Consider the following 21,224-nt stretch of genomic DNA (forward strand, 5'->3'; position numbering starts at 1 on the left):
ATTCAATGATTGATGGTATAATGGAGGATTCATTACTATGAACTATAATTCATAAATGATCATATAAGATAACATTCCAATATAAGTTTTAATGTCTATATAGGTTATGTTAAATTGACTGCTATATAGTTAGTATTAAATATGGGTGTAACTTATTAATAAATTTTAATAATTATATTAAGAAAGATTGTAAATCTAATAGATCTCTCAAGAATATGATGTAACTAAGATATCATATTCACCATAAATACACATGTTTATTATAATTCATTATTTTGAATTATTTAATAAATAAATTTATTTATTAAAAAAGATACATAGAATCAGAATTACATATTTTATATATGATTCATCATTTATGTATTAAAGTTAATAACACATAATTCAATTATAATTAAGAAATATAACGGTGAAAATAGATATATATATAAAACAACCTAAGATGAATAATAAAAATTAAATAAAAGAGAAAGAGGTCACAATTGAATCGTTCAAGGAACCAATTCAACACACAATCCATGAGACCTGTGGTCATAATGCAAGTGTGTGAACATTTAGGAATGTACAGAGGAACATTTATGGAAGAGACAACTCATATTAATAAGGAGAGGACACAAGTAAGACTAAAGGAGAGGGCACAAGTAAGACTAAGTACAACATTGCTATTAATATGATAGGGTATACCAGTTCTCGAATTCTCTAGAGAGCAATGCAAAGTTGTGCAATAAATGCTGGTGGTCTTGAATGAAAGGATTTTTCTGATGGGTTGAATTGCATGAAACCAAACTATGTTCTTTTCTTCAGTTAATTTAATAATTACTTTTTGGATGAGCACCATAAATAATGAATGTGAAAAGAATAAATCGATAAAAATGACCAGAATAAACAAATGAATAAACAAATTAAAATTCACCATGCCATTACTATTTTCCATCTACTTCGTCTCTTAGGTGGCATGATAGTCATTTATAATTAAAGCCTAGGGGAGAGAGAAGTGACGCGGGGGGTGAGGTGGGGCAGAAATCATGAGGTACGTAGCCTGTAGAGAAGCCACGCCTAACAATGCATCTGCAGGTAATTTTCAATAGAGGGGCTTGTTTTCTTTTTGGGGGCGGAGGACACAGGAGGAAGGATGCCGGTTTAGGATGTGGAATTTGGCTTTACATCTGTCAAGTATTTTTGCTTGAAAGTTCACAAATCTGTGGATGCAAACCTAGCATTAATTACAATCCGTAAGGATACGTCTTTAGGAGGCATTCTATTGGTAGTACTTTTTAGTGTCTGTCTACTGAGGCATTCGCAATTGCAACACCAGGCAAAAACCCTCTACTCCTTTCTCTGTTCAAAGACTCCCATTTTGACAGCGTGGCTGCACACAAAAAGGTTGCACAACCAATCTAATTAGTTTCTGAATATCTTGCTATCATTGCATCTCAAGAAATGACATCTCTCTGGGGCATTCTGTCAAACGCTTCAGGTACGTTGCCGGCCATGATTCCATTATTTTCTTGCAAGCATAACAGATCAATTATAATGATTGGAAAAATTCTCTCCCCTATTTTTCTCTAATGTCGTCCATACCCTATTTTGAAAGCATGCATTTTGGCCCGGGAGAACACAGGAAAAGAATTTGTCATTACTCTTGTCAATCAGCAGCTACTTGAAATTTTCTCTAGTCTTTGTAACGTTTCCATCTTCTGCGTAACCTCTACTACTCGCTGCATATGCATGAAAGTTTCTAAAGCCCTTTCAACAAATATAATATTCCCACAACCTGCATTCGGGATTCTATTTTTCCTCGGTGGACTACATGGCATTTTATCCTTCTGAAGCTTTTTCAGCAAAATCATTTTTATGCAGTAAAATAATTACCTCGTTCCTGCAAGTCAATATTAAATGGTGTCAATTTTTTAGAAAAATTTCAATGAGTCGATTCTTGCAGGATCCACAAACATTGTATGAAGTACTTATCTCTTAGGCTGTATGTCGAGTGATTCACAAACCTAGCTATGATCCCACTTTGTGTATCTATGCGTTCTCAAAACTTGCAAGTATAGCATCCGAAGTAATTCTCTATCCTTTCAGTTTTGATTTTTGTTCGTACCTAAATGGATACTTCCATATTTTTGCTTGATCGTGGACCTTATCATACTCATTTCAATCATAGTGTAGATTATGGTTGTTATACCTAGATTTTCATTTGAATTTTAACTCATCGTTAACTGTAGTTAACACACACAATTAATATTGACTATAGTAGCTATAGTACCCTTCCTTCAATCAGACTTTTTAGACTTATGTTTGACTTTAGTTGACTTATTCAGTGGATACATTAAATTGTGATATTTTATTTAGACTTTATGTGATGTTGAGATATACTTTAATTTGAGTCGCAGTGTATGTTTTCATGCATTATTTCCTTATTGATGGTTAAATGCAATTTTATTAGATTATTAACATGGACTAACATATTCATTTTATACGTACGATGAGTTATATTCATGTTTCATGTTTGTAAGTGTATGGGATGCGAGGAGATGATTTTCCTTTACTCACTTCGGTGAGACAGGGAATGCCACGATTCTCTTTCACCGGTGTGTTTTCTATGTCTGTATATATATACATGTGGTTCGTTGACGTAGGGAATTGCAGGTACAAGTGTCGTGTAGGTACGGGGTATCGTCTCCACTTGGCTCCACAGGTCTAAGTGTACCTTACTAATCTGATGGAAGTGGAGGAGATAGTCATAATACCTACGTTTTACCCTAGTCGTGCTCAAAGTGAGCGTCCCTGTTGTTCATCAGTTTCCCCTTTGTCGGTGTGCGAATCGTGTTGGCTTGATGATGATTGTAATGTATTCACCATATGTTGTCATTGATGAAACACTCACACACACACAAACATGATTATATTGACTACCGGTGTACCTTTAATTATTTACACTGTCAACCAATATACTTAGTGGTTAATCTCTAACTGGTACTTTGTGTTAACCGGTATGTGCATAAGAGACAATCTTTAATTATACTAAGTTGGCATCAAGATGAAGATCAAGATGGAGATCAAGCAAAGATTCAAGGACAACGGTTCATATGTTTTACTCAAACCGGTATTTGATTGTTCCAACCGGTATTTGGTAATTTTGTGATGAGTTACTAGCACCAACTGTTTGGCGGTAATTTTTGTGATGAGCTATGATCACTTGTCTAGATACACTACTCCTAGGAAATTGTGTTATGATTTCTTAAGGCCGACATGAAATCATAAGGTCTATATATTGACATCGCAATGAAATATTTTGATATAAGTAAAAGTGTTATGTTATGTGCGAAAATAAAAAAACAAAAGAGTTAAGTTGTAGAGTATGCAAAAGAGCAGTGTTGAATATTTTTAGAAGGATCTAATCAAGCAAGTATTTTGCTACTCAGAACAGATCAAACCATTCTTGTTGTTTTCTAACAATTATAACAGAATCAAATCCCCTAACCGGGTAAGCTCTAACAAGCTTCAATGTATAAATCCTCTAACAGGGTGATCCATTAGTTTGGATTCAGAAATCTTCCACCGAGGTTACTCCTAACAGGGTATTTCCTTTAACAGGGTATAAGATTCTAATCAAGATTTCGGATCTCTAACAAGATTCGCTCCTAGCATAGCACTTTGTAGACCTTAACCGGTCAGTTATCTATTACTGCAAATAGTTAAGTTGTGATTTCCATCTCACCGTGATTTTTACCTATTTGGGTTTTCCACGTACAAACACTTGTGTTATGGTGGATGCTTTACTTTTTGTGGATGTTGTTATATCATTTTGGATTGTGTGCATTGTGTTTAAAAGCTTTGTTAAGTTCATCTACCAGTTAGTGTTTGCAGAAGTTTTATTTTTCGTGTCACTGATTCAACCCCCCCTCTCAGTGCTTTTCAAGTCCATCAATTGATATCAGAGCCTAACTTCTTTGAAGCCTAATCGCTTAGAAGGGAGCCTTGAAACCACCATGGGGGACATGAGCTACTTTGAGATGGCTAGAGAGTTAGAAGGTAGCAAAAATGAGCTTGAAACCCTTAGGGTCAAACTAAAAGCATCACAAGTCAAGAGGAGAGAGCTAACTAAACAACTATTGGAGATATCTGATAATAGTTCTTCAGATGAAGCCAATATTGATGCTTTAGCAGAGGAAGTTGAAAAGTTAGACGGTGAGAAACTGAATCTGAGGAGAGAGCTAGAAGGTCTCACTATCCCCATGAGTCAGGAACTAGAAGCCAAAAGAGCTGCTGACGATCTTATCAAGGAAAGAGATCAAGAGATTGCCAAGATAAAGCGGAAAAATGTCACTATGCATGAGCATTTGGTTGTTGAAAGAGAAGAAAATGAGAACTTACTGCTAGATCTTGAACTTGCATCATCTCTGAGAGAGAACTTGTCAAAGCATAATGAAGATCTCACCAAATAGCTTACTGAAGCTAATGAGAAATTGGAGAAGTTCAACATAAGTTCTACCATGTTGGAAGAACAAATACAATCACAAAGGATGAAGGGTGATATCTCTGGACTTAGTTTTCACACATTTGAAAAAGGTGAATCCTCCGGTACAAAGAGAAACATTGATAAGAACAAATATGCTCCTAAGATCAATAAGCCTACCAATAAGAAGGTTTTTAAACCTGTTTGTTTTGTTTGTCATAAACCTGGTCACACTGCAAATGTTTGCAGAGACAAACCTAACATAAATGCAAGTTACAATACTAATGCTAGGTATGTGTCCAAGAAATTTGAAGGTCATTGCTTCACATGTGGAATGTATGGACATAGATCTGTTGAGTGCAGATATGGAGCAAACAATCATGTACTGCACATGCATCCAAGACCAAATGGTGACCGGATGAGGAACTTTGACAACCGGGTAAACCTAAACTGGCAAAGACCCTACGACAACCGGTTTAGGCCATTTGAGATGGAAAAGGTAACAAATGTTATTTGCACCATCTGTAATAACTTTGGTCATGTGGCTATGAACTGTAGAAGAAGAACAGGAAGAGGCAATGCATGACCTTGGAGATCATCTGGTATGGCCTGTTATCACTGTAACAAACCGGGACACTTAACAAAATTTTGTAGTTCCAGAAATAGAAAACTGGACAATTCTTCTAAGGATCAGAAAGCCTACAAGTAGATTTTAAGAAAGAAAAAAGTTGATTTTACGGTCACAAGAAGAGAAGAGTTAATCTCCCTTGGGAAAAACAACCCCAACCTATTTTGGTAGGAGCTCTAATCGAGAAATTAACAAAATGAAAATACTATTACTGCATCTCAGTGGTTCAATTATGCTAGAAAACTCTATGAGCAAGATTCTCAGGTTGACCCGCCACCCTTGGTACCAACACTAAGCTTTTCACTGTTCAAGAGATTGAAATGCGTATTAAGAAGATGGGTATTGGCAAAGCAAAGGACTTAGTTGATATTCAAGCGGAATATCTAAAGTGGGGTATTAAAATCCTTGCTCCTCATATTACAAATATTTTCAACAGTATCATTCAATAGGGCTTACCCATAGATTGGAATACTAGCTTAGCAATACCTCTTTTCAAGAATGGTGATATCAACAATCCCTCCAATTATAGAAGAATTATGATCAATCCTTTATTTTCATAATTGTTTGGGAGTATGATAGAAAGAAAGATTAGCAGTTGGGCTGAAAAAGGCTATAAACATGCTAAAGGTCAAGCTAGTTTTAGAGCTAAGCATTCCACGGTTGATCATGGTGTCACTCTAAGGCACATCATTGAAAAAGTTTGGGATCATAAGGATGAAGTCTTTTGATGCTTTGTAGATTTCAAAAAAACATTTGACACGATCCCTAGGGACAAACTTTGGCACAGAATGGAGGAACTTGGAGTTCCTAGTCATCTCAGGGCAGTTGTTCATATGTTGTATGAAGAAGTCAAAGTTAAAATCAGAACTATGGCTAGCATCTTAGAAATTTTTAGGAGTGACATTGGCGTCAAGCAAGGTTGCCCTCTATCCCCTACACTTTTTGGTTTATACATTGACAAACTCGAAATTTGGTTAAACTTACAAAATGGGGATGGTGTTCACTTGGGCAAGTTTGTCATAAGACTCCTTTTATATGCAGATAACCTTGTCATTATTGCTAAGTCTTCTATTGTTTTACAAGAACACTTACTCTCCCTTGAGCAATTTTGTAGAACTGTGGGGATGCAAGTTAACATCATCAAAACAAAAGTGATGATTTTTTCTACCAAAAGAAAACATGACTAGCATGTGTTCTATTTTGAAGGTAATACTCTTGAAGAAGTAACAGATTACAAGTACCTTGGTATTGAATTCAACAAAAACTTAAGTTGGGAAGGGTGCAGAAACAAGAGAGTTTCAGGAGGGTGGAAAGCATTTTATGCCTTTCAGAATAGGTGCAGAGAGGCTGAGTTATGGGACTAGAAGACCTTTTGAATTCTTTTTGGTCTTTTAGTGCTTCTGGTTGTCCTTTATGGCTATGAAGTTTGGGGAAACACTACTTCTATCTTGCAATGGAAACAAATTGAGAAAATTCAAAAAGATTTGATTACAAACAAGTTCAAGCTTAAAAATTCAGCATCTTATGACATTATGTTGAGTGAAGTGGGGGCAGCACCCATTGAGGCTATTTCTACGACGAGACTCATAAGTTATTTAAAAATAATCGAGAGAATGGATGAGTACCGATGGCCTAGGATTGTCTTTAATAATACTCTATGCAAAAGAAAGAATACTTGGATGCAACAAAATAACAAATGGTTAAGTAAATGGAATATCTACTTGAACGTGTGCCCCACCAATAGCAAGGAGATAAAAGCATTTGTTATAGACAAGTTTCGCATGTGCACTTGGGATAAAAACCTTGGGGAAAAGAAAAAATTCTATATTGAAGAGTTTAACCCCACTTGTAATTATCACTACAAGACGTACATAGGGGCCAACATTCCTTGGAGAGCCAAAATCCTTATTGCTCAATTAGGAACTAATTCTCACCAGCTTTGTAGTAAAACCGGTCGTTGGAAAAGACCTAAAAAAGTTTGGGAGGAGAGAGTGTGCATTCTCTACTCAACAGGTAAAGTAGAAACGGAAAATACACTTCATTTTAGAATGTGCATCTTTCAAGGACAACAGGGACAACTATATTAACATCTTGACAGCTAACTCTTGGGACAATATTTTCAGTGAGGGAATTGTTGAGAAGCTGGGCTATATTTAGTCTCGTGGACGTTAAAATAATTTCTTCTTCTTCTTCTTCTAATATTAAGTTTATGTCATTTGCCTCAACGTTGAACCTGATGGTTGCATAGGAGAAGGTTGGGGGTTGAATCTCCTAACGAAATTTTGTTCAACCGCTCATCGATCTAGTGTGACCTCGAGGTGCCATGTGGCACCACCTGATTCGTTGATAGCTCAATCATTTAAAACATCAATTATTGACTCAGGTGCCACTTCATCATATAGATGACACGTGATGCTCTCCAATTGGTCCATGCAATGTCACATCAATGTATGGTCATGTTGACATCATCATAGTCAACTCTCATATTTGACCAGACATATCTTTGGTGTACGAGCTCTGTTTTCGACAAAACGAATGTCGTTGGAATCATGGTGATGAGATCTTTGTGATGGTGTTGCTTTTGCAGACATTTGGAACAGTTAAATTTGCAGGGTCTCGAGATCCACCTAGATCAATTATGCATGAATATCTATTGGTATATATCTTTAATGGAACTAAACCTTATCAATATATTTGTGATGACATATTGTTTACGAAAATACTATATTTTAACATTATAAATTCTTTGACTATGAGAAATTTTAATGATGAACTAATTATGCAATCTAGTGTGTAGGTTAATTGGTTGGCCAGTGGAATTGGGGAATATGCATAGTGATATTTGTTGTGAAAACTAGTAGAGCCAACTTAATTTATTTACAGAGACTCAAATCTTTTATATCGAGTAACTCATTTTGTGATCTCATTTTGTTTCGTATGTCATGTGAAGTTGTTAAATGAATCATATGTGGTGTATGTGTATTGTTATGTGATGTATACCTAAGGTGTGTACATATTGTCAAGGTGAATCATTATGGTAAAATATTAGTTTCTTAGTGTCAATAATTGATTTAAACTTTGTAAAGTTTAAATACTATTTTCGTGTGAAACTTCATCTTATTTATTATTCATAAGGCTCTAAGTCATAGTGTGATAAGTTAGGCCTCTTTTAGGGATATATGACAATTAGTTTTAAAACAAAAAAAAAATCTTAAACATAGCCTACAATAATGTGGCAAAAATTAAGATTATGCATGAGATTTATGTGTGTTTAAGTGAATTGGAAGATCATCTATGAAGGTAAAAAGTGTCATCTTCATACCTAAACATGTATGACAATGAGTACAACATGATTATTGAAAAGGCCATGTGATTTTGAAGAGTCATTATATATATATATATATATATATATATATATATATATATATATATATATATATATATATATATATATATATATATATATATATATATATATATATATATATATATATATATATATATATATATATATATATATATATATTGTATATGGTGAAAATGGATAACAATAATAACAAAATTGAAAGGCTAAAATGAATTCAACCACCAAACCCTAGCCTAACAATGAACAAAGATCCACCATAACATATGAAGATTATCTAAGACAATGCAAATAACTCAAAATCACAAAGATTATACCATCACATGTCCAATAGGGTTTTTGATTTCCATTCTTCCTATCTCCATTGATCTTGCTTGATATATTTGCTCTCAGATTTTTGTATGCACAAGAGCTCAACAAAGAACGGAATGTGGTTGCAAGTAGGATCGTAGTGTAGCCAAGTACTCCAAAATCAGTCGTTAGGGTTTGACAATGAAGAAAGCATCTCCTTAAATAGAAGACACAATAGGAAATGGAGGGTTAAGATTGAGAGGTGTAAAAAGAGAGGTCGGCTAGGATTAGAGGGTAGGTAGAAGAAATACCAAAATAATGAAAGAGGTAGGTAGTGTATGAATTAAGAGATGAATGACATGTGTCATGGGTAGAAAAAGCTAATGAATTAATTAAATAAATAAAGATTTATTTAATTAATAGAAGAAGTAGGACAATTAAATAAATAAAATATTTATTTAATTTAGGAAAGGGATAATTTAAATAAATAAATGTATTTATTTAAATGAGAAATAAGGCTAGAAGAGGATAAATGAATTAATTAAATAAATAAAAATTTATTTAATTAATAGAAGAATTAGGCTTAGATAATTAAATAAATAAAATATTTTTTTAATTAGACATGACAATTTTGAGTGTCTACATTTTGCCCCTCTTTGAGACAATGCGGCTTGTTGCGTTGTTTCAAAGAAGATAAGATGAACTGATACAGAGTTGCCCCAGAATGGGAATGATATGCCCCCTCGGGAGATTGGATGAAAATGTCGGAAAAGATTGAAGACAATCTCTCGATAAGAAAGAAAGGCTAGAAGGGATTGACCGAATAAAGTGACAAAGTCACAGGATGAAGAATACTGACTCGAGAAATGAGGGTGAGGGCTAGGCTAGGCTATAAGATAGATCACGGGCAAAAGACATCCTCATTGTCATCCACACCCCCACGAGATCACAGTGCAGAGCGAGAAAAGAGCAGCAGCAGTCAGCAGCGATGGCCTTCGTTCATAGATTCGACCGCGTTCGCCGATTCCAGAGGCCAGCAAATGCAGGAGAGCCAGTGAGTACCACAAAACCTCCTCGTACTTTCACGCATTTCAAGTTTTGTCATTAATGCTCAATAGGTAGCAATAAATGCGCTAGGAATAGGGTAGTTAAAAAAATGCAAAAACGCGCAACCGCGTCTGTGTCAGTGCCATGCGCGTCTGTGTCCAACAGGCGCGTCTGTGTCGGGTCCATGCGCGTCTATGCCTGGAACCGCGTTTGTGAGTAATGCGAGCGTGTTTGCGAATTCCAGACGTGTTTGTGCGCTTTAGGGACGTCTGTGTTCCCTGGCCGCGTTTGTGCATGAGATAGGCACGTATGTGTTCAGAAAGCGCGTCTGTGTTGCAGAAGCGCGTTTGTGCAGTTTATAAGCGCGTTTATGAGTTTAAAGCGCGTTTGTGTGTCAAAAATGCATGGTTTAAGTCTTTTAGTTCAAATCGGCAGTTCTGTGATGAACATACGCTGTCGATTGGATAAGCTGCTGAGAGGATACACTCAAGCAGGTCCTCTAGGAAGACTAGGATAGATCAAGGCACTTTGTGATGAACAAGGAGCACCAAGATAGGCAACACTTTGTGATGAACAGGGAGTGCGAATGTGAGTAACACTTCGTGATGAACAGGGAATGTCACACACGTAGTACTTTGTGATGAACAGGGAGCACCACTAGGATAATCAGCAACACTTTGTGATGAACAGTGAGTGTCACTAGGATAGGTAAGCGTATGCATTTAGGTAACAAGTAGCATTTTGTGATGAACAGTGAATGCCACGATAACTGACATGATTGATTGGTTGACTGCAGGAGTATCTGCCTATGCTGGAGTCACGGGAGAGATTCCCGTCGACTCAGAGATTGCGACCAGAGTTGTCGATTCAGGACAGGATTGCTATTGAGGAGATGGGCCTCAGACATGTGCTATATGTGCCCGAGTTTCGGGCAAACATGGGTTTGCTGACTGCACTGGCGGAGAGATGGCACTCCGAGACTTGCACGTTTCACTTGCCTATGGGGGAGATGACAGTGACCCTCGAGGATGTATATAGGATACTGCATATACCGATCGATGGAGAGCTGATTCCATATGATCGAGATGGAGACGGGGAGGCACTGAGACGAGTATTCCAGGATCCCGGTTTGGAGATGAGAGCAGGGCACGTGGCATGGGATACCATGACCGCGACAGGTTTAGCGTTACCAGCTGTTATTGGAGGAGCCATCAGTGGTTTCTTGTGTCCAAACAGGCCTACACGGGGGTTGGCAGTGGGCTGGGGAGGAGCACTAGAGACACTGGTGACTGAGCACACCAGATATGCATGGGGGCCATGTGTCTTGGCGCATCTGTACTATGAGCTACATCAGTTTGTTTACCATGGATCAGTGGGCTTGGGCTGCAGAGTGACACTGTTACAGGTATGGGCTTATGAGCACCTTCCGATCACACGGCCTATCCACTTCAGAGGCAGAGGGCAGGGACGGAGTTTTGTACACCTGTATGATATGATTACATCACAGCCTCGGATTGGTCGACTGGAGCATTGGAGGCGTGTCATAGATGACATTGATATAGTTATCTGGAGGCTGTACCTGGGGTGCGAGGAGTGGGAGGACGATGCCGTGGAGTTGCCCTATACGTTCAGGAGCAGGTATCTGATTGGGCGTATGCCCTACATACTGGAGAGGCAGCTGGTTGACAGGGTTGGGAGACAGTTCGGCAGGATCCAGAGGATGCCGCGAAGTTTGGGCATGTATGCCCGTACAGTCAGGGATCAGGCTCAGTTCAGACCACTGTTATCATATGATCAGGCTGTGACACAGATGACAGAGATGCTGCCACTACCTTGGGATATGTGGCTAGAGGTGGAGGATGCAGGGATGGACACAGAGTATGCTGCGTATTGGGCAAAGCATCCATTTCCGAGGTTGACAGATCCGAGAGAGCTGTTGGAGGGAGAGGCTGGAGGGGATGATGATGATGATGATGGTGGAGGGGATGGAGGCAGGGGCCGACGGAGGCGGAGAGGAGTAGTGGGGGAGAGGCGAGTGGCACCTCGGAGGGAGGGAGGACAGGAGGGAGCAGCTCAGGTGGTGAGGGGTCGAGGTGGATTGCCCCTACATATACCAGCAGCACAGGGTCCTAGAGCACAGGGACTTAGACAGGTGCAGGGACAGGGACAGGTGCAGGCTCCCAGGCAGGGTCAGAGACAGGTACCTGTTCAGGCACCTAGACAGGTACAGGGGGAGGCACAGGTGCAGGCACCTGCAGAGGAGGAGCCACAGGAAGAGGCTGAGGGTGGTGATCCTGAGGAGGATGAGCTGCTAGAGCTGAGAGAGATCTGCCAGGGCCAGGCAGACGAGATTGCGGATTTGGAGTGGGAGAGGGATCGCCTCAGGATCAGGCTCAGGGACACAGAGCGAGAGAGAGACCAGGCCATCCAGCGATATACTGAGGCCGAGGCAGCTCTGAGGGCAGGGAGGCAGGCAGCAGAGGATGCAGGGGCAGGCTACGCATATGTGTTGCGAGCCGGAGAGGAGATTGGGTATTGGAGGGACCTATACTATGGTGCAGTGCCAGCGGATCAGCGGGCGAGGAGCTTCCATAGACCATCGCGCACAGCGACGGCTACGGGAGGGAGTCGTAGGAGGCAGGCATCTAGTGGTGGGGTCATGGGTCCTCCACCACCACCAGACAGGCAGGGTGATCCCGGAGCAGGTCCATCTACAGCTCAGCTCCGTCGAGGCCAGGCGGCTCCGAGGGAGGGAGTTCATCATAGCCATAGAGGGCTCCCCTTTGTATCAGTATATGTATCATTTTTGTATTGTAGACACCTGCGGGTGATTTTGTAGCCATATGATTCTTTTGACATCATTGTATCATGACACATTTGATTATATATGAGAGATGAATCACCATTTTTGCGGTAGCTATATGCATGTGTACCTTATGTGATGAGATGTTCTTATGTGATACATGTTTTATGATATGGATGCTTATATGATGCAATGTAATATATTTTTGTTCTTTTATGTTGTATATGCGATGCATGATGCAAATGTGAATGTATGTAATGCAAATGAATATGATAATGCAAATGATTATTTACATAATGAAAATGTGAGATGTGCTAACATGTGTTGCATGCAGGATGTGATGCAATTGTGATATCTATATGTATGTATGAAATGCTTATATGTGGTGATGTAGGTGTAACTATATGAAATGCAAATGTTTTTGGTGTGTCATTATACTCAGTCATGTGATAGCGGGCTACGCGGACTCGAGAAGGATGATGGAAGTCAATCAAGAAAGGGGGATGGAAGACAGAAGATATGAAAGTGAAAGAGCTTCTTGTGCATTATCATCATTGAGCTTTATTATGGCAAGATAGGTTATGACAATCGAGGCATATGTTCGACCTAGAAAGTCATTGTACCCGTTTGCATAGAGATAAGACAGTAACAAACAAGGAATGCCCCAGTTCATACTAGACTCACAGTGTCCTCATATCCTTGGACAAGTCATAGCATTACTAAAAGACAATCGACAGACAGCAAATACAAATAGGTGACGATACCCCATCCTCACCTTTCTAGTCAAAGACATCCTGGAGATAGAATCTCTAGTCAAAGACATCCTGGAAAAGCTAAAAGACATGTCACCAAAAAGATAAAATCAAAAGAAAACCAAGACTCGACACCAACATCCACTGTAGTCCTCAAGTTTAGTGTCCCTTGTCACTTGTATAAGTCTTATTTGATTATGGTCACAATGTTTACTTTCACAAAAAGGATAGATGGCACTGAACCATATGTTGTCTGAGTCTGTTGAAAGATTTGATTTGTTGAAGCCCATTGTTGCTACTGTGTCTCATCTGAAACTGACTGAATCCATAAAACTGATACTTTATTGCGGAGAAGATGAAACTTTATTGCGGATCTGTGATGCAAATGTTGCTTTATTGCGGATTGTGCGCAGATAGACTGAAGAAAGCTGGAAGAAACTATACTCCTCAAAACATGTGATGTTCTCAGTTCCACACCCATCACTAGACGTAGGAATTGGCCGTAGTAACAGATAGGATCTAATTTATTATGGATAGAAAGGGATGTTTATTATGAATGGCTAACCAATCTTGGGTAGATCAATAACAAGCCATGATGGGACTGGGCAAGTTTATTATGAATGAATAAGTTGTGAGTGTGTGCAATGTGAAAGGATGAAGAGAATCCTAAAGGAGGGAGGAGCAAAGTCTCTACGCATGGCGCTGGGAACCCAGTTTTCACCATGGTACTTGCCCAGGGCGCCACCGAAGTGGTTTTCACCGTTGGACGAAATTATTTCTCTTTACTTTTTTCGATTTTTCAATTTTTTTTTGTGTCACAAGGCGCCTGTTTGTCAGGTTGTCACCAAGTAACGATTTTTTTTGTTTTATAATTTTTTTTGTATTTTTGATTTTTTTGTATTTTTGAATTAGGATATTCCAACGAGCTATGTGTAGAACCTGCGAAGGTGCATGCTATTGATAGGATCCTCCAAAGATTCACCTTCTGTAGTTGAAAGCTGATATGCCCCAGATCCATATACCGTTGTGATGATGTAAGGACCAAGCCAGTTTGGTTCGAACTTGCCCTTCTTATCTCTGTCTTGCTGATTCTTGGGGTTCTCTCTGAGGACTAAGTCACCTACCTCAAATATGCGAGGCTTGACTTTGTGATTGTAGCTGCGACTCATTCTTTGTTGGTAAGCCTTGAGATGATTGAAAGCAGTGTGTCTTCGTTCCTCCAGCAGTTCTAGTTCTTGTAAGCGAGAGACCCTGTAATCTTCATCGTTGATTATGTTTCTCAAAGAGACCCGTAAAGAAGGTAACTCGACCTCAATAGGCAAGATGGCTTCAGCGCCGTAGACAAGTGAGTAGGGTGTAGCTCCTGTAGGTGTGCGGACACTTGTACGATAGGCCCAAAGTGCAGGATTGAGTTGGATATGCCAGTTACGACCAGCGTCGTCGACTGTCTTTTTAAAGATTTTGAGAATTATTTTATTAGACGCCTCAGCTTGGCCATTACCTTGGGGGTAATATGGTGTGGAGAAACGATGGGAGATATGGAAGCGGTCACAGAGTTCACAAACATCCTGATTTTTGAAAGAACGCCCGTTATCAGTAATAATGGAAGTAGGAATCCCGTATCGGCAAATGATGTAGTTCAAAATGAAGGTAGCAATTTGTTTCCCTGTAACTTGTGTGAGAGGCACGGCTTCAATCCACTTTGTGAAATACTCTGTGGTTGTGATAATGAATTTATGTCCATTGGAAGAAGGAGGGTGAATCTTGCCTATGAGATCGAGTCCCCACTAACAAAAGGGCCAAGAAGATGCAAGTGGTTGTAGTTCTTGTGCTGGTGCATGTATGAGGTCTCCATGAATTTGACACGACTTACATTTCTTGACAAACTGATATGCATCTTTTTCCATAGTAGGCCAGTAATATCCAGTCCTGATGAGTTTCTTGGCCAAAGTAGGACCACTAGTATGCGGGCCACATATCCCTTCATGCACTTCTCGTAACGCAATCTGAGCTTCGTCACTCTCTAAACATCTAAGAAGGGTTCCATCTAGACCTCGTCGGTATAGGATATCAGCTAAAATGACGTATCGAGAGGATTGTCGAATGAAAGTGCGGCGTTGATTGTTCGATAGATCGGAAGGTAAGATATTGTCACGAAGGTATGTGAATATGGAACCATATAACTGGGATTCAGGACCAACAACACATATCATTTCTGTAGAAGTGATCTCATATGAAGGAATCAGCAGATTATCTACCAGGAACTCATAGCAGGTCTCACTTTGTGGTAGATCAATGAGCAAAGCCATTGTAGCCATGGCATTTGCAGCACGATTCTGTTCTCTTGGTATCTACTCAAACTCTATCTTTGCGAAGTGTTGTTTCAGATCATCTACCAGTTGTTTGTAAGGCATTAGTTTTTCATCTTTTGTTTGGTAATCATCAGTTGCTTGACGGATGACAAGTTGAGAATCCCCAAAAACCTGAAGTTCCTGGATCTTCCATTGAACTGCAATTCTTAATCCAGTTGTTAATGCCTCATATTCCGCTATATTGTTGGTGCAAGGAAATGATAAGCGGTATGATTTTGGTATAGAATCGCCTTGAGGAGTTATAAAGAGTATACCCGCTCCTGCCCCATACTGTGTATATGAGCCGTCAAAATATAGTTGTCATGGCTTCACATGTGATATTGTTAAAATTGCTTCATCTGGAAATTCTGACTGTAGAGGAACATCATCTATCATGGGAGCATCTGCCAATTGATCTGCAATTGCTTGTCCTTTTATTGCTTTTCTGTCTACGTACTCGATGTCAAATTCACTCAAAATCATTACCCACTTGGCCAGCCGCCCAGTAAGTGTAGCTTTGTTGAGAAGATATTTTAGTGGATCGATTCTGGCAATCAACTTAGTCTTGTGAGTGAGCATATAATGTCGTAACTTCTGTGAAGCAAAGACCACAGCGAGACATGCACGCTCGATTGGTGTGTAGTTTAGCTCATATCCCACCAATGTGCGACTGATATAATAGACTGCCTTTTCCTTGCCGTCAAGTATTTGTTGTGCTAGGAGTGCCCCCAGTGCCGTTGGAGTAGCTGATATGTAAAGTAGCAACGGTTGATCTGGAATGGGTGGCATTAAGACTGGTGGGTTCAAAAGATAGTCTTTGAGCGCCTGAAAAGCCTGTTGACAGTTCTCATCCCATTTGAACTTGATGCTTTTGTGTAGCAGGTGCTGGAAAGGATTACACTTATCTGCAAGTTGTGCTATGAATCTTCGTATGGATTGGAGTCTCCCTTGTAAAGACCGAAGTTGACTGATATTCTTGGGTGGCGGCATGTCTAAGATAGCCTTGACCTTTGCTAGATCGGCTTCGATTCCTCTTTTAGACACAATGAATCCTAGGAGCCTCCCGGAGGTTACTCCAAAGACACATTTCTTTGGATTTAGTCTCACCTTGTATCTTTCCAGCCGATCAAAGACAACTGAAAGTATGTCCAAGTGTGTATCTCTGTCTATTGACTTTCCCAAAAGATCGTCAACATAATCTTCCACGGTTATGTGCATGAGATCATGAAAGATAGTAGTCATCGCTCTTTGATACGTGGCGCCTGCATTTTGCTCAAAGGGCATGACGTTCCAACAGAAAGTTCCCCATGGACAAGTGAATGATGTTTTATGTTGATCTTCAGGTGCAATCCTGATTTGATTATATCCAGAAAATCCGTCCATTAAGGATAACATTTCATGACCTGCTGTGAGATCAACGATCAAGTCTATGTTTGGTAATGGGAAATCGTCCTTTGGACAAGCCTTGTTGATATCTCTGAAGTCTGTACATATTCAGATACTGCGATCTGGTTTGCTAACAGGTACTAGATTGGAGATCCATTTGGAATAATCAATTGGGCGTATGAATCCGACATCCAGTAATTTCTCCAGCTCTGCTTTGACTAGTAATGCCACTTGTGGGTGCATTTTCCTTAATTTCTGTTTTACTGGCTTTGCCCCCGGTTTGACTGTCAAATGATGCATTACCAAATCCGGATCCAGTCCAGGCATATCAGCGTATGACCATGCAAAATTGACTTGTCGTTCCTTGAAGAATCTTATGAATTTTGCCCTTTCGGCCTCTGTCAATGATTGCGCCAAGAATATGTTGTGTGGAACCTCTTCTGTACCAATGTTTGTTTTTATAGTCTCTTCTACCAACATGGATGATTTTTCCTCATATGATGCTGGGAGAATGTCGAGCCTTCCATCTTCGGGTGCCTCAGAGAGGTTTTCGCCCTCAGATACGTCCTTTCTTTTTACTTTTTTGGGGTCAGACAGCGCCACAGTGTGGTTTTCGCCATAAGACCCTTGTTTTGTTTTTATTTTCACATTTTTGCGACTAGAAGGCTCGACACCCTCACCGAAGTATGCCATGTTGTTGAGTTCTATGGTGTATCCTGCTTTGTGGTCTCCAGGGGGAAGATCATCTCGAATGCCAAGATAGTCGACAATAGCTTCGTCATTTTGAAATGTATCAAATTGTGTTGGTCCTTCATGATCCCAGTCAATGAGTTGGGGGTGAACAAGGGGAAGGTCATTAGTGTTTTCAGAGTTTGCTGGACTAATAGTGAAGATGTGGTTATATTCAGGTATGTCAAGGCAATCGTCGAGGTCATCGATGGCACTCTCCTCATCAGTTTCGATCGTGAGCGAATCCAAATTGTCATCACTAGTAGCGCCTTCTGGGACAGGTGTCCTCATCCTATGTGATTTCAACCTAGGACCTTGAAACAAAGACTGTGCGGGATCCTTATGGGTTGGTTCTTGACCAACTCTGAACTTTTTGTAAAATTCCTCCTCCTCTGTAGGTTCATCTGGCTCTCTGAATGTCTCGGTGAGCTCATAGTCACTGGAGGATTTGTCTGAACCCCACTCCCACTCATTAGAATCTGTGGAAAGATAATCCTCTTGTTGAACTTCGGCAACTTTGATTCGCCATGCCTCTTTTGTTCTTTTATTGTGAATCTTGGAATTCAGAAAACCGAGTCCCTTGGAGCGTTCCCTTCTTGCAGTTAGCTCAGGTTGTAAGGGCTCCATGACACCTTCTTTGCGTAACCCGAGAGGGCTTTTTCCATCATACCCGAATTTTTGTAGAATTTTAAATCCTTTGCCATAGTTCTCACAGGGTATAATAGTCTGATCATGTGTGTCCTCTTCACTATCTTTATAAAGCATTTTGTATAAATTTTCCTCTTCTAGTTCGCCCCATCTTTGAAAGGTGGTAGGATCCCATTTGAGTATCATGATGGAGATTTGCTTGTTAGGATGTGGCCTCCCATATTCTTTTGGGGAGCTCAGGACTTGTCGTAAAAACATTGTCTGATTCAAAGTGTATTCTCCCATGCCTTTGTCTTGAAACTTGCTTCTAAGTTCACCTTGTTTGGATGTCGAGGGTTTTAATGACTCAGGATCAATGTATGCTGAAGAAGGAGTAGCCTCACGATTACTGGGAATGATAGTCTCAGTATGTGATCTCAAGTTATTGCAATATATGAATGGATTTGGATCACCATTGACTGTTACCTCGACTCCATTATGAGGAAACTTAATGCATTGATGGTATGTTGATGGGACTGCCCTCATTTCATGAATCCAAGGACGTCCTAGCAATATGTTATACGTGAGATCTAGATCTAGGACTTGACAAACCACATCCTTTGTGACTGGCCCTATTCTTAGCGGTAAGGTGACTGTGCCCTTGGACGAGCGCTCTTCATCATCATAAGCCTTGATGGTGATTTGGTTTGTAAAATTCACAGCTTTGTCAGAATATCCCAATTGTCTAATAGTGCTCAAAGTACAAATGTTTAGACCTGCTCCTCCATCTATCAGGACTCGTTTTATTCTATGTTTGTGTATAAAGGCTTCAACGTGTAAAGGTGCATTATGTGGCTGACTTATGGAGGCGTCATCGGCTTCTGTGAACGTAAGGGAATGTGGAATGGATAGGTATCATAGTCAACTCTCATATTTGACCAGACATATCTTTGGTGTACGAGCTCTGTTTTCGACAAAACGAATGTCGTTGGAATCATGGTGATGAGATCTTTGTGATGGTGTTGCTTTTGCAGACATTTGGAACAGTTAAATTTGCAGGGTCTCGAGATCCACCTAGATCAATTATGCATGAATATCTATTGGTATATATCTTTAATGGAACTAAACCTTATCAATATATTTGTGATGACATATTGTTTACGAAAATACTATATTTTAACATTATAAATTCTTTGACTATGAGAAATTTTAATGATGAACTAATTATGCAATCTAGTGTGTAGGTTAATTGGTTGGCCAGTGGAATTGGGGAATATGCATAGTGATATTTGTTGTGAAAACTAGTAGAGCCAACTTAATTTATTTACAGAGACTCAAATCTTTTATATCGAGTAACTCATTTTGTGATCTCATTTTGTTTCGTATGTCATGTGAAGTTGTTAAATGAATCATATGTGGTGTATGTGTATTGTTATGTGATGTATACCTAAGGTGTGTACATATTGTCAAGGTGAATCATTATGGTAAAATATTAGTTTCTTAGTGTCAATAATTGATTTAAACTTTGTAAAGTTTAAATACTATTTTCGTGTGAAACTTCATCTTATTTATTATTCATAAGGCTCTAAGTCATAGTGTGATAAGTTAGGCCTCTTTTAGGGATATATGACAATTAGTTTTAAAACAAAAAAAAAATCTTAAACATAGCCTACAATAATGTGGCAAAAATTAAGATTATGCATGAGATTTATGTGTGTTTAAGTGAATTGGAAGATCATCTATGAAGGTAAAAAGTGTCATCTTCATACCTAAACATGTATGACAATGAGTACAACATGATTATTGAAAAGGTCATGTGATTTTGAAGAGTCATTTTATATATATATATATATATATATATATATATATATATATATATATATATATATATATATATATATATATATATATATATATATATATATATATTGTATATGGTGAAAATGGATAACAATAATAACAAAATTGAAAGGCTAAAATGAATTCAACCACCAAACCCTAGCCTAACAATGAACAAAGATCCACCATAACATATGAAGATTACCTAAGACAATGCAAATAACTCAAAATCACAAAGATTATACCATCACATGTCCAATAGGGTTTTTGATCTCCATTCTTCCTATCTCCATTGATCTTGCTTGATATATTTGCTCTCAGATTTTTGTATGCACAAGAGCTCAACAAAGAACGGAATGTGGTTGCAAGTAGGATCGTAGTGTAGCCAAGTACTCCAAAATCAGTCATTAGGGTTTGACAATGAAGAAAGCATCTCCTTAAATAGAAGACACAATAGGAAATGGAGGGTTAAGATTGAGAGGTGTAAAAAGAGAGGTCGGCTAGGATTAGAGGGTAGGTAGAAGAAATACCAAAATAATGAAAGAGGTAGGTAGTGTATGAATTAAGAGATGAATGACATGTGTCATGGGTAGAAAAAGCTAATGAATTAATTAAATAAATAAAGATTTATTTAATTAATAGAAGAAGTAGGACAATTAAATAAATAAAATATTTATTTAATTTAGGAAAGGGATAATTTAAATAAATAAATGTATTTATTTAAATGAGAAATAAGGCTAGAAGAGGATAAATGAATTAATTAAATAAATAAAAATTTATTTAATTAATAGAAGAATTAGGCTTAGATAATTAAATAAATAAAATATTTTTTTAATTAGACATGACAATTTTGAGTGTATATATATATATATATATATATATATATATATATATATATATATACATATATATATATATATATATATATATATATAATTTTTCTCA

General features: G+C 38.7%; 1 protein-coding gene across 1 annotated transcript; it reads left to right on the plus strand.

The window, feature by feature from the left end:
* Nucleotides 1-1,023: 1,023 nt before the first annotated feature.
* Nucleotides 1,024-19,723, plus strand: LOC131035763 (protein MAINTENANCE OF MERISTEMS-like). The gene is made up of 5 exons (XM_059214658.1): nucleotides 1,024-1,477; nucleotides 10,589-11,686; nucleotides 11,951-12,016; nucleotides 19,475-19,543; nucleotides 19,685-19,723. The coding sequence occupies exons 2-5, from the start codon at nucleotides 10,601-10,603 to the stop codon at nucleotides 19,721-19,723; spliced, it is 1,260 nt and encodes a 419-aa protein (XP_059070641.1). The 5' UTR covers nucleotides 1,024-1,477; nucleotides 10,589-10,600.
* Nucleotides 19,724-21,224: the final 1,501 nt, after the last annotated feature.

Source organism: Cryptomeria japonica, chromosome 11 (genome assembly GCF_030272615.1).
Source record: "Cryptomeria japonica chromosome 11, Sugi_1.0, whole genome shotgun sequence".
Lineage (NCBI taxonomy): Eukaryota > Viridiplantae > Streptophyta > Pinopsida > Cupressales > Cupressaceae > Cryptomeria > Cryptomeria japonica.